The sequence below is a fragment of the Oryza brachyantha genome, chromosome 1 (assembly GCF_000231095.2).
Source record: "Oryza brachyantha chromosome 1, ObraRS2, whole genome shotgun sequence".
Lineage (NCBI taxonomy): Eukaryota > Viridiplantae > Streptophyta > Magnoliopsida > Poales > Poaceae > Oryza > Oryza brachyantha.
In genome coordinates, this window is record NC_023163.2 from 9,310,603 (window position 1) to 9,325,149 (window position 14,547).

The window sequence follows — 14,547 nt, forward strand, 5'->3', positions numbered from 1 at the left end:
GAGTGCATAAAGATACGAAGGATAAAACTAGTTTAGATGATCATCCAAATAAAGATATGGATGACCAAATTTAGATGAACTGTTGGGGATGCTCATGAGGAAAGAAAAACTCTCTTGCTTCCTAAATTGCTGAAGGATATATTTTTTTGCAAAAAAAAATTCTATACAAAAGTTGGTTTAAAAATCATAGTAATTCATTTTTTAAGTTTAAAATAATTAATACCTAATTAATCATGTGTTAATTAATAACCTTGTTTCACATATCTTGTTTCTCTTTCTCTCATACTCACCCTTTTCTCTCGTACTCACCCTAAGTAATTTTAGGTTTATCCTAAGTCAGACATCTTCAAATATGACCAAATTTAAAAAAAGAATAGCAACATTTTCATCACAAAATAAATTTACTATCTAAATATATTTAACGGTGGATTTAATAAAAACTAATTTGTAATCCAAAAATAGTAAGGGCAGATATACTGTATATATAGTTACATCCAATTAATGAACTTCCCAACAAGGAGACCATCATCTTATTCCGTAAAATTTCGCGCCCGTAAGACAATTGACAATTTGAACCGTATATGCTATGGCGTCAGAAGAAAGAATCAGGCAAAATCATACAACTCTTCACCATTCCAAACAAAATGTGTTTGGCATTGGCACGTCCCGCAATGCACAATTGTACTTCACAAAGCTTTCAGCGATCGTTTGGCAACTCTGTCTGAACCCAAGCCTTGGCTTCTCTAGCTATCCACCTTTCGGGGTCCAATTACTGGTATTAGCAAGGTTCAGGTGGAACCAATTTGAGGCTGCGCATCCACTCGCAGAAACTATGATCATCGAAGTGGATGAAGCTGCTCTTTAGCCTTGCCCTTTGCTCAGGAGTAAGTGTCCGTAACTGAGGAAATCTTGACTCCTGAAACATATCAAAGTGCATCTATTGATAAACTGCGACTTTATTCAAAGAAATTAACAAACTACAACTGCATAGACCGGCGGTTGCAGTTAGGCGCCAAATTAGTAGCCGTAGTAACAACAATTATCAGAAAGGATGAGTTCAGATGAAATAGAGCAACTGCAAAGGTTCAGAGAAAGTATTACCTGCTCATAAGTAGGGTCCTTGTGAGCTGGGATCAGGCGTGAGACAAAATATCTAGCCTGAGAGCTCCCTTCCTGTACGAGAATCAAGAAAGCAATCAATTAGAACAGCAAATCATATAGTGCTGCTTAAATGGTACTTCATGCTAGTGGCGTAGTTAATGTATTTGGAAGTCCCGTGACAGACTAAATGGTGTGAGGCCCTATGCCATGATATTATGAATTTATGATTATCTGATGGACAGATATATTATATACTACAAAGAAAACTACATGTATATATTGGCCTCATAAATGAGACAATTCTTGTCACGTGTTTTTTCTACGAACGAACATGGCCTATATCAGACTGGACAAAAAAGTTATGAGGAGAAGATTTGACACTACAAAGAGAGGCGGTTGGAAATCAGAAACAATAATTGAGAATAAAAAACTGACTTTGAATGAAAGTATCCTGGGAGCTGGGAAACGAAGCTCACTGAGCTCTTCAGCCAGTGTACGGCATGCAGCTAAAGCTGCAGCACTTTGTCCTTCTTGGGCTGCAAGTTCAGCACCCTGACAACATACAGGAAGAAAAAAATTACAAGGAGATATTATCGTTACATAAATGAAAAAAATATCCCAGCAAATTACGTGATGTGTATAAAGGCAACATCCAGAGAGGGAAAAAAACATCTTCCACAAGCCATACTGCCATGGTATATCAACATGACAACATCTAGCATATTGTATTTCTAGCCAAAAATTGTTTTCCATGAATTTGTATATAGCAGTTATAGTGATTCAATGGCTATAATGCATTCTACTTTCTTGACATATTTTATATTATCTATTGCAAAGTTACGAATACATGGTTTTTGAATGTATCTCTAGCCAAAGTTCGAATATCTCTGTATCAATACTTGTATTGGGTACATGAAAATCATATGTATAGATTTGCCTGGTTTCAGAGTATCACAAAATATATTACTCCAATACAAATTAGTAGTCAAAGTTGCATGTTGGAGACCATGTTGGTGTCATAAAAGACATGCTTTCATAACCAAAGGAGCATTGTAAAATACTCGGAACAAATGAGTTTTCTCAGATATAGTAATGCTGAAATTGCCCCCACTTAACATTCTGCTTGCATTTGAAAAGCAGAGAGTGGAGCAGCAGATTATTTTCTTCTACCAAACCACATTACATCATGCAGTGCCATGCCCTTTACTTGTTTAGGTCATTTGGAAAGTTCAAATTTCAAAATAGCAGTGAATTGCATGTGCATGTTTGTACCAACAATGTAAGCTATGCAAAAAGTGTCATTCACTAGTGAACGAAATCACATTACCAATAATAATGATCATCCAGGCCCTGTTTCCTGACTAAATAAAGTGGCTTAATCCCCTAGTTTTCTTCTAAAATGTGAATTAGTAGATCTCAAAGCCATATAATCCTAGTCTACTCCCAGCTGCAACTGCCAAGAATTATTGGAGCAGGAGATACACAGCTCCAGAAAAAACAAATACTTGGAGCTGTATTAAACAGGGACATAAAGGTATTGAAATAATTGCAAGATTGAGTTAGGCTCAAGGAGATGCATATGATTTAACTTACCAACCAAATGAAAATATCAGTTCCATGGTCCAATACCACCGCAGCATTAGATTGCATGGCAAGATCATATGCTGGCAGCTCCTCAAAGGTACCACCTTCGCGGTGCATTATACATCGAGGTGCTAACATACGGAGTGAGAGATCAAATGAGGCATTCAGGAACAAGTTCCTAAGCACAGATCGTTCATCTTCATGTCCTACTATGCTACCTAAGAGTGGTCCCCTTCTCAAATGAAACAAACACTCAGGTAGTGATGCCAGCTCTTTTGGAAATCGGTAAAGCTTTGATTTTGGAACTTGAGTGCCAAATTTGAAAGCTATGTCCTTAACTCTTTCATCAATTGTGAGCCGCATGTCAATGGCATCTAAGGCAGTTCTGGCACGCAAGACAGTTCTCTTGCCAATGATGACTGAAGCAACATCATCCTGCACACTTGCCAGATATGCAGATAAACCATCAACAGTTTGTAGCCTCATAGTGATTACTCTTGTTATTTCTGCTTGATACATGTTAGAGTAATGGACTGCAAATTGGAAGTAAACAAAATCATTCTTGATATCACCTTTTGCCTCCATAGAAACAGAAAAACTCTGTGTTTCCTCAACACTATGCATCTGGATACAAAATGAGGTATCATGTTTGAAAGTTTCATGAGAATCAGGAGATGCCTCTTCACCAGGGCCAATTACTTGAGTAACAAGCATGTCATCAGAACATCTGATCTCAAATAAACCATGGGAACCAGCTGCTCTAGTTGACGCCCTTTGCAAGTTAACCCCAAAGGCCTCCCCAAAATCATCATGAAGTAAAAGCACGCCTCCAGAACACTTGGCTAGTGGCTGCAACACAGGAACCCTCACAGGACATGTTCCAGCACAAAGGATATCGACAACAGTACTGTGCCTCTGTGCTTCATGCCCAAGACGCTCCATCCACTTTATGGCTGTCTTCTCCAGGTAAGCATAATTTGGATGTTGAACAGAATGAGGCACTGATCCTGGACCAAATGTGCTAGGGCCACCTGCACACACCAAGATCCTGTAGTTACCTCCAGATCTCTTGATTATTCCACGGGACACCTCTGCCGCTGGCCCTTGTATAATACCAAGAGCAACCTCTACTGCTGCACCAATGCATCGGTCCCTTGACACTTCCGGTATGCTCAACTGATAGGGTCTCAGAGATGAGAATATTGTGTGTGCAACAGGCAGTGAAGCATGTACAGGAGACAGGTACACACCTGTTCCATAGATTATAGCCTTCAGAGACTCATGGGTAGGAGACTTATTTCCAGGTAGTACATCTGCTGACACCGCAGCACCCTCTGAAAAATCATATACTGAGACTGTACGCCCATAGGTAATGATTCCAATTCTCGCTGTAGGAGGGAGTGAATCCACAAAAGCATGCAATGAGCCTTGCAGATGCTGCAGGTGTGCCTCGTCAAGGCACTCATCTATGAGGATAAAAATGGGTCCGGACACCCTTGTGTCTGGCACTGGAACAAAGCCTGGCCTCCTGTTCCCTGATTGCACATAATCGACAGCCGACGACGCAAGCTCAGGCCACTGGAGCAGGTCATGCTTGCTGGAGACAACAAATTCCCCTTCGCTGCCATTCATCTTCTTGCAAATTACGCATTGCCATTGCCCAGAGCCGATCAACACATCACAGTACAGATTAACATAAGCCCCACAGTTCAGACATCGCCGTGGATCACGCTCCACGGTCTCTGGCCCTGGCGCCACCTCCCTCCCAGGAGACACTAGAGCTCCGAACCCTAAGCTAGGAGCATTCAGCAGTTTCTTCTGCTTCAGGACCTACAAGTAGAAAATGCCGATCACAAAAGGAACAGATTTCCTCTTGGACACAAACCACACAGAAACTGCACATCCCTATGCAACGAACACTCTCTTCGTCTTAAAATCGCACGTATTTTGGATAGGCCAGTGTAATTGTGTGAGATCCAAATGATAGCATGCTTATGTGCGGATTGAGCTCTAGGAGACGGGCAGGCATTAGTGTGCAGCGCGGGCGTGAGCGACGCGTACCTTGCGGGCGGAGAAGAGGACGTAGGGGGACTCCTCGGGGGGAGGCGACGGGGGCGGCGCCGCGGACGGGAGGTGGGAGCTGGGCGTGACAGCGCCGTTGAGGAAGTGCGGGCCGGAGGAGGTCGGGAGCGACACGGCCGCGGAGGAGGACGAGGAGGAGTAGGCCGCGCGGGACGCGAAGGGCACGGGCTGCGGCGACGCCGGGGTGGCGCGGAAGGGCACCGCGGCGGGCCGCAGCGGCGACGAGAAGACGGGCGGGCCCGGCGGCGTGCTGAAGTGCGCCGGCGCCGAGGCGGGGCTGGGGCTGGGGCTGCCCCGCGAGGAGACGGCGGTCGTCGGCGGCGGCGGGGTGAAGACCGCCGGGAACTGGGGGGACGGGTGCGGCGGCGGCGTCTCCTCCATGCGGGGGCGGCGCGCGGATCTAACCTAAGTTGGGGATCCCGGAATGCGCGTGGAGGAGGCGCGCGGATTTGGGGATCTGTGGGAGACGAGGAGGACGGAGGGGAGATTAGATTCAGCTATCGTCGATGGAGCGGCGGAGGAGAAATTTTTACTGCTCAGTGAGCGTAGATTTGGTTTTTCTTTCTTTTTTTCCTTATTATTTTCTCTTTTCGTCGATGTCATTGCGGCTTGATCTCGGCCTGCTATTGGTCGAGGGGAGCGCGAGCGCGAGCGTGCGTTCGGTGCTCTTGTGGGAGTGGAATCGCGGCGACTCGGATTGCGGGATTCGGCCATATGTCTTCTCCGTTCGTTCATGTGCTGAAGAAGGACCGGTCAACTTGGGGTCAACGGCGATAGCAGTACCGGCAATGGGATTTATTATGGTCATACGGGTACGGAGCAGATGCGCTCGTTCCGAGCAAAATCAGACAATAACATATTGAAGTCTCCCACCTCTATCTTGCTCTAGTGACCATCTTATTGAAGTCTCACAATAACATACAAGAAAAGGTTATAGGAGGTGCTCTTATGTGCTCGTGGAGGTGGTGGTCATATTCAGCTACAGCGAGATAGCTAGAGGATAAAAAGTTTTAATGATCCATGTATTGGTAATATGAAAACCAGGGTTCACCAACCAGTTAGCTCGCAGCGCTTTAAGACTTGAGCACATCCTAATTCCGAGCTACCATAATCCCTCCCATCAAGAAGCAAGCTGGCGTCAAGGTCCGACCCCCAATGCTCTTGTAGTGTGTTGTATTATTGAAGGCCAATGGAAGAGGTCCACTGAGGAAGTGGTTTGAATCGAATAGACCTCTCACCTACCGTATTTAATTAATGTCGAGTGCACACAATGTCAGGCACACGTGACACCTGACACCATCTACCCCACGCCGCATCATTAAGTGTAACAAGAAAGCGCCTATCATAGCGTGGAAAATAGAGACGCACAATGCTGTCCCGTTAATCTTGCCCAGTGACAAATTCATGATGAAAATTAAGGTAGGGCTTATAGTAACTTATAACATATCCTATACTCTTATGTTGTTAATTAAACATCATATTTATACAAAAAAACAAAAGGTATGTCATTTCTAAAAAAAAAAATCTAATACATACTTCCAAACTAAATGGTTGGGTGAAAGGATAGAAAAATACTACACAATATTGATTGCCCACAAGTATAGTTAAGCAAAATAACATATTTAAAGATGGAGTATAGGATCAACTCTTTTATAATTTACGTCAGCAACAAAAACAAATCTTAGGCCATGTACAATGATATAGTCATGTATGTTCTCTTAACAAATACACCAAAAATAATATTTACTTTCCTTTTTATTCACCCCAATGCAATAAAAATAATTTTGATGGATGCTAAGAGTCTACCATAAGTCATTGTCATGTATAACAACATACTTTCTCTTTCCTCCCCCTCTCATTTTCTCTATATCATCATATTTGTTTATATGACGATGAAGAGAGTCAGTTAATAATCATCTTTTATGTGCCCTAATTAATTAGGGGACAACCCAATATTACCCACGTTGGCTTTCTCTATCGTGGTTGCTATTTGATTATTCATCTAACTAATGAACGTTGGATACTTGGATACATAGGGATATAAAACAGAATTAAGGTGAACACAGGTGGGGCATAAGCCCCAACTATCCTCAAGAGTAAATTCATCCTTAGTCTTGTCGTCATCATTGTCATCACATGTCATCCCTTCTTTCTATAAAGTTAAGACCCAAAGTTGAATTGGTTCAGCCACATCACTTGTAAATCTCAACCATTGGATTTATTCTGGACGCTCAATAACCACTAAGTGTAGTTAATGTTAATTCTCTTTTCTCTCTCATGAAGTCACATCACCTCAATTATTTTTAGCCTTAGGATGATATATCAAGGGTGTAAATTGCATCTCTCCATATCACCTCAATTGTTTTTAGCCTTTGGATGACTCATCAAAAGTGTAACTTGCATCTCTCCCCCAAAGTCACACCATACAATCCAATCATTCATAACCTATGGATAATTAATAAACGCATAAAAATATATAAACGCATGAAAAAAATTGTATAGTACGTAAGAAAAAAAGTTAGAACTCATATCTACTATATTATCACATAGCTCTCCCGCAGCAACGTGCGGGATATCCATCTAGTGATGGGTAACGAACGACGCCAATCGAGCTTAATGACCACCTGCCATTTGACCTCGCTAATGGAGGGCTTCGATTAGATATCCAACACGTGTGTAGAGGGTACCAGCCTCGTCCATATACCACGGGTATGGTCCACGAGGACCAGTATGTCTGTGTAAGTCTACCACCGGCCTCCAACGTCACCAGCCCATCACATGTTCTGTTAGTAGCTATGAAGCATACACATTAAATGGCTACTCCATGAGGTGCGAGATGAAGGAGATAATTCCTTATACCAACACGTTCCTTGATTAAAATTAGGCTATTTTGGTATCTACTTGGCACTATAAAAGGAGGACCAAGCCTGGTGAACAAGGGACTGGAAAACTAAAGATAAGAGAAACACATGGAAGAAAAGGTAGCTGAGAGTAATCTTGCATCATGAGTTTTTAGGAGCTACATAAGTAAACTCCCAACCATTTTTAGTGAGCTTCTCTCACTCTCATCGCTTGTGTTACACACAATGCACAATAATATTCACATAAGTAGGGTATTACATCGTCATGAGGTCTGAACCAGTATATTTGTCTGTGGGATTTCTCTATGCATCTACTACATCACCCACCAAATTTGAACCAACAACTTCTCCCACGCCCTAGGATAAATACAAAAAAGAGATCCTTCAATCTCCCACTCAAGTAGTTCACACTTCGATCATAATGACCGAAGAGGGGAGGGCTATTGACTAGTAAGAACAAGCATATCTTTCTCCCTATGCTATAGTACAAGCACAAAGGCTAGCTGCTTGGGACCAAGGGACACAACGAAAAGGAACTAATAGTGGGTATGAGGTGGGATTTAAGGTGTGGGACATGAATGTCATTGTTACCGGAAGATTTGGCAACTATGACATCAAAGACGGTGATGACGAATCAAAATGAACAACCGGGTGTAGCATGCCAAGGAAGGTCATGGTGACCGTTCGCACTTGTAGCTCTTCTGCTCATTGAGAAGCACTCGTCGTTAACGCCTTTCTTCTAGCTAGTGATCGGAATAGAGAAACATGCTGGTCTATATCAATATTTTTCTTTTTTTTTGATTTTTCGATGATCAAATCATTATATTGTTTATGAACCAGATCAAAACGTTAAAAACAAAATTTTGATAGTATTTCATATTTTATCTTTGAATTCATATGGGACCGGCGATGTGTTATGAACTTGTTTGATGTGTATGAGCGAAATGTTCTAATTGTGAAATGGTTGTGTTTAAATTAAACATTTTAGTATTTGATTTTGTGAAACTTTATCAATCTTTAAATAATTATAGCTCGATGTTTGATGCGTAATTTTAATAGATGGTGTTGTTGACTTTTTAGCACATATTTGACCATTCATTCCACTTATATTAGGTAATTATCAAATATTATATTATGTTATGATTTATTGCTAAATATATTTTAATTATAAATTACATTTTCACATATTTATACTAACCAGACAAACAATTAAATACGTTTCAATAAGTGAAACGGCCCCATGGAGGAAGTAAAATATCTGCGAGTCTTCGTACGATTGGCTTGCGCGAATGAAAATTTGGCAAACAACGACATAGGTAGACTGTCGATGACAGATCCAACGGCCGTGAAGGCCCGGAAACCGCTTTTGCGAGTCGTTTGGTTTTGGGGATCGCATCCTAGTTTTGCTTTTGCGGCGGGCGGCGGGCGGCGGGCGGCGGCCGGCGGGGAGGACGAGAGGAGTAATGGCCGGGGAGGAGACGGCGACGTCGGGCTCCAAGCCGCCGGCGGGGGCGGGGCCAACCATCCGCCTCGTCAACTTCATCTCCGAGGACCAGGTAAGCCTGCCCGCCCGCTACTGCTCGCGCGCCCTGCAGTTGCGGAGAGTCTGGAGTCGGAAACCCTAGGAAAACCCCCCGCTGAAAATCTGGCGTTGTGCTTGGGGGGAATCCATGGCAGCTTGACGAGGCGAAGCGGACGAGAGGGGAGAGAGCGGACGACGGCACTGCCCAGCGCGACAAGCCGCTCTTCCAGGTTGGTATCCACGCCTGCCCCGCCCCACCGTTCAACAACTCTGCTAACCCCCTCCCCCCCGGCGTTCTCCTCCTCAAAACTTTCCTGTCGCGCTCCGCAGATCCTGCAGGAGAACAAGGACAAGAAGGATGCCGAGTTCAACGAGCGCTTCAAGCATAGTGAGTTCCCCTCCGGCTCCACTTGCTCCGTCCTTACCTTATCTTGTAAATTTGCAAAACGGAGATGATGCTGTTGTGCTTGGACAATTCAGTAAAGAGTGTTGTCTTGCTAGTAAAAAAATGGCATTCTTTCATGGGAGCTGGAAGCATTGAAGCAGAAGCAAGTATTGAGGCCTATGTTAAATACATGATTTTCATTATGAATAGTTCAATTCCTGTAGGAATTGGGAAAACTCCCATGTTCCAGCCTTATACAGGACACCAAGCCCAAAGAATTATATAATGCTGCATTTAAGCTCTTTGTTTCACCCTTTTGTACTGAAACAATGCAGTATTGCGGCCTTATTGTGTCCATGAAACAGAAGCTATAAAGTCCTTTAATCTATCAGCTAGAACTCCTCCCTTTCTCTGATTAGTTATGCTGAACATATTCCGCTTTTTCCCGGATACTTGGGTTAAAATTATAATAAAAAAAATTTCTGGAAAAGTTACGCAGATCAAAATACGAGGTTGCTTGGTAGGAATTAGGCATTCGAGCTTACAAGAACAATGTATTCCTCATTTCTATTGCTCTATATTTTGTTCCTTCACATTTGGTTTGTGACTTCTGAGCAAATATGTAAGGAAAAGAAGCAGAATACTGGGGTTTGTATTTTATCAAATTTTGCACTGTATCCTGATATTCCTGTTATTCATTCAATTCAGGACCTCCAAAAGCCTTGGATGAAGATGAAATGGAGTTTCTCGACAAACTTGCATCAGTGAGCATTTTGATATATGCTAGCATTGAATTTCCTGTTCAAGCTAAAGTAATCTTGTCTGTCTGCATAACTATCATATTTATCAAAACATGCTTTCATTTGTTTGATCCCCATTGCACATCTATTTGTGTGCCTGCCTTGAGATTTCTATCCCCTGCGCCGTTGTTGTTCCCTTGCAAACCATGCATGATGAAACTTTGTGGTGTTGGCTTGTCTGGGAGCTGATCAATTTTGCGATGATAGCCTTGTTTTATATACCAGTCTATTCACAAGATCAGGCCCATTCGATTGAGGATATGCACGAGATCAGGCCTATTTGATTAGGGATGGGCTAGGAAGGTGAATTGAGAATAAAGCATGCACGAACAGTGGGAGCCGGTGGTTGCACATGCACGAGCGCGATGTGAATGGTGGGAGGAGGGGACATAATGAGAACTTCTCTGCTTTTATAATAGTAGAGATAGAGATACCAACACACAATTTGCAAACATTATAAGAAAAAAGAAATTAATTATCTATCTTAAAAAATGGTTGAAGTTGTAAGAGAAACCTACATGCTTCTGTTTTCCATATATTTATTCTAATATTTTAGATTGTTCTTCTTGATTAATCATAAATTGATAACAACTATCCATTGGGGTTGGAAATTATCATACCCAAATTTAAAAGCTACAAAGTTAATCGAAGTTGGATGCTTGAATAGCTTGATTGTATTTATCATATCCAAGTTAATTCAGTCCTTGGTATTTGAATTGTAAAAAAATATGGACAGCAGACATATGAGCTTTTAAGTAAATTGAATTCATCTTATAGCCCATGACTTTTGCAACATCTTACATCCTTTTCTCACGCCACTTTTGAGCAGTCAAGGAAGGAATATGAACAGCAGGTGGCTAATGAAGAAGCTGAACAACTCCGCAGTTTCCATGTGAGTATTTACCAACAAACTATGTGTTGTACCATTTTCACCGTTGTTCAATGTTTGTATCTTATTAGAATTGTGAGCAAGTGTGGGTTTTCTTAGATTATCTACCAAATGCAAGTCGCATGGCACACCTAACCGATGCTTGTTCTTTCAGGAGGCAGTCGCTGCCCAGTCCAATATTATCCATGAAGTTGAGGCTCCTACAGTCTCGAGACCAGAGGTATGTTATAAATGCAAAGGTGATCTGGAAGTTGTTACAATGTGATTGTTTCAAGATGAGAATAATAAAAATGTCATATAAATATCACGACAATCCATACTCCTTTATTTGCCATCTGTTGGAGTCCTCATCAATCATCATGATGGCAAACTTGTTTTGCTTCTGAGTTGTCTGTATATCTACTTTTTTAGGAGACCAAGCCTAAGGCAAAGAGGAACCAACCTTCACTCTTGAAAAATGTAATAATTTCCGTAAAACCACAAGCAAAGAAAGCAAAGGTAGATTTGGAAGATAAGCCTGCTCCGAAGGAGCTTCCTTCAAATGGGCATAGTGCAGATAACAAGCCGCCAGATGAAACCAAGGGCGTGCTTGGTTCTCTGGTGCAATATGATGATGACGATGATAGCGACGATGAGGATGTATGACAACTGTTCTGAGACCGATTAGTTCATGGATTTCAGACGCCTACCAGTATCGGGGCAACAGCCTGTGAGGTTTGGTTGTCTAGATGCGGGCATAACATTTTTCTCTTGTAGCCCTTGTGCATTGATATTCATGATACTTTCTTGTAGTGTATGGATTTGTTGTCACTGGTGATGAGGATTTGATAACAAAGACAATACTAATGCACGAACACGCTACGGCAAATGTTGTGGCCCCACCTGTAACTTTTTCCCCTTGATCCCGGGTGCTCTCTTCAATTATCCTTGTATTGCACATAGCTGCATATTTCGCTGTTAACCTTCCAGTGTCAACCTGTCATAACTAAACATGCCCCTCGACGTAGCTTGGGAATATTGTAGGATGCATCCTTGTGTTTATTTTATTTTGTTTAAGTTGTTTTGGGAAAAAATTGTAAATATATCATTATTAAATATAGTTTATTTTATAAATCAAAATAAGGATAAATAAGATGTGTTATTCGACTTCAAGTCTTTTCACAATTGTCCCATGTATCTAAAGTCATTATTTGCAACTTAAACTAAGAGAGAACCAATTAGCCAAGGCGCCAAGCGCCGGGGAATATTTCAAAACCGTTGCACAAAGTGTGATAATTGCCTATTCGATATTCCAACTCGATCAATGTCATAGATCAGATATTTGCATCATACATTCATACCTAACTTATCAACGAAAGAATTCTGCACCCTATAATTCGTACAAAGCTTTCAGGACGAGAATGAGCAGCGCATCAGCATAAGCTCCAGCTCCAGCTCCATCTCATCGGCGAGCAGCGCGGCCATGCGCCGGGAGCTCTCTGACCTCTCCACCGCCGGCCGCCGGAAGAGGCTGGCGCTCCCGGCCACGCCGCCGCCGCCGGAGAAGACGCCGGAGGAGCTGGAGAGGATGAGGTACACCAGCGCCTGCACCACCACGAACGCTGCGAGCTTGGCCAGCGTCTCGTTGCCTGCCACCAGCGCCAGCAAGTCGAACTCCATTGATTTGCCTTGTGTTCTTGAGCTCGTTTAGTTTCTCTCGTTTAGTAGCTAGGTTTGCTCTGGTAATCAGTGGAAGGACATAGCGCTCTCTGAATCTGATGATCTATTTATATATGTATGTGTGTTTTTTTTTGGTGCTGTGCTTACTGAGCTTTAAAATGGTTTTGACTTTGTCGATCGAGAGAGAATAAGAAATGATGCGTGACGCAGTTAGCCACAGATAAGTACACATTCCGTGCATCAAGATTACTATTAGCGTAGAAGCGGTCGTTTGCTGCTGAAGGAAAAAAAACTCATCTAATCATTTACTAGTAAGCGTTAAAAAATCAGGTCAATTCTTCCATTATTCCTCGCGTCGAAGAAAATATAGTTAGGCTAGGCCGACCGTTAGAGATAAGAAAACTAAATACTCGCTATGATAAAAAAATATTTATTGTTTAAAACAACATTTTGTCAAACTTATAAGATTTCGACAAAAAACAATTTCGTGTTACAATAATTTATAAAACCTAATAAATTATGATATTATGATAGTATTTTTCGAAGATAACTTATGTATACCATTTTTCTTATATTTAAACTAATTAAACACTTAAGAAATTATCAATAGCTAAAATTTTAAAAGTTTGATCTAATATTGTTCTAAAAGCTTAATATTTTTTAGTGGAGGGAGTAATCTCTAAAAAATGTACTAAAAAAATATTAGGAACAGGCTCGTAGAAAAGGTAGTGAAAAATACCGTACATATATAATTCAGTATAACTGCGTATACACGAGGAAGGTGACGTACGGGGCGACACAGAGAATTAAGTTAGGCATCGCCATCAACGAGAGTCGGCATTGGACCTGGCCGACCGGAGGCCGGAGAGACGACTTAGGCCGCGTTCGTCGTCCTGTTAGATAACTTATGCCCACTCATTTTTCGCGTCCACGTTTTTCGAATTACTATTTTTTGTAAAAGTTTTCTATAGTAAAGTTGTTTCAAAAAAATCATATTAATCTATTTTATATTTTTTAATAATTAATTAATCATATACTAATCTATTACTATATTTTTCGTACCAGGGATAAGTTGACTTATCCTCGTACGCTCGGCTACCGCAAGAATACCGCCGACATGTACGCGGTATTCTTACATACTGGAATATAAAGTACATTACATTTTTCTTTTGGTTATGGCACATCTAAATTACTATGCACCATCTATTGTCTCTTCATCTAACGGCTCAGGTTGCTCCTACCACATAGCTATGTGTTAAGAGATCATTTAGGGTAATTTTGATTCTATTAAATGCAGTTGCTGTACAGGGACTAGGGCTCGGGCAGTGCTGCCGCTCAGGGCCCCAAATCGTACGAGCACCACCCTAAATTTATAAGATAGCATGTAAAATGTTTTTATATAAATATTATCTATATGTAATTTAAATGTTTACTATAATAATTTATATATAAGTATATATTTATTAATTAGTATAATATAGTATGATAAGGATATGTTTAGTTTCGTACCGAGACCTCGAAAAGTCAAGACCAGCATTATTGCTGTACTCTGATATGAAGTACACCAATATCACGGCTTCCCCAAATCTAGATTTAAGCCTATTTCTATAGAGCGGCGGAGGCTCGGCCCGACCGCCTACACGCCGGCTCCTCTTCCCTGTCCT

The 14,547-nt window shown here is 41.7% G+C and overlaps 3 protein-coding genes across 3 annotated transcripts; 1 reads left to right on the plus strand and 2 right to left on the minus strand.

Moving 5' to 3' along the window:
* Positions 1-498: 498 nt before the first annotated feature.
* LOC102704196 (protein transport protein SEC23) lies at positions 499-5,471 on the minus strand. The gene is made up of 5 exons (XM_015832959.2): positions 4,747-5,471; positions 2,695-4,515; positions 1,537-1,653; positions 1,102-1,173; positions 499-916 (listed from the first exon to the last, which is right to left on the minus strand). The coding sequence occupies exons 1-5, from the start codon at positions 5,146-5,148 to the stop codon at positions 779-781; spliced, it is 2,550 nt and encodes an 849-aa protein (XP_015688445.2). The 5' UTR covers positions 5,149-5,471; the 3' UTR covers positions 499-778.
* A 3,535-nt stretch (positions 5,472-9,006) lies between these two features.
* LOC102704471 lies at positions 9,007-12,118 on the plus strand. The gene is made up of 7 exons (XM_006645767.2): positions 9,007-9,184; positions 9,306-9,380; positions 9,481-9,538; positions 10,244-10,299; positions 11,165-11,227; positions 11,379-11,444; positions 11,636-12,118. Exons 1-7 carry the CDS (start codon positions 9,092-9,094, stop codon positions 11,867-11,869), a joined length of 645 nt encoding a protein of 214 aa, XP_006645830.1. The 5' UTR covers positions 9,007-9,091; the 3' UTR covers positions 11,870-12,118.
* A 388-nt stretch (positions 12,119-12,506) lies between these two features.
* On the minus strand, positions 12,507-12,973 carry LOC121053940. The gene has a single exon (XM_040522594.1). The coding sequence runs from the start codon at positions 12,881-12,883 to the stop codon at positions 12,614-12,616; it is 270 nt and encodes an 89-aa protein (XP_040378528.1). The 5' UTR covers positions 12,884-12,973; the 3' UTR covers positions 12,507-12,613.
* Between the last annotated feature and the right edge of the window lie 1,574 nt (positions 12,974-14,547).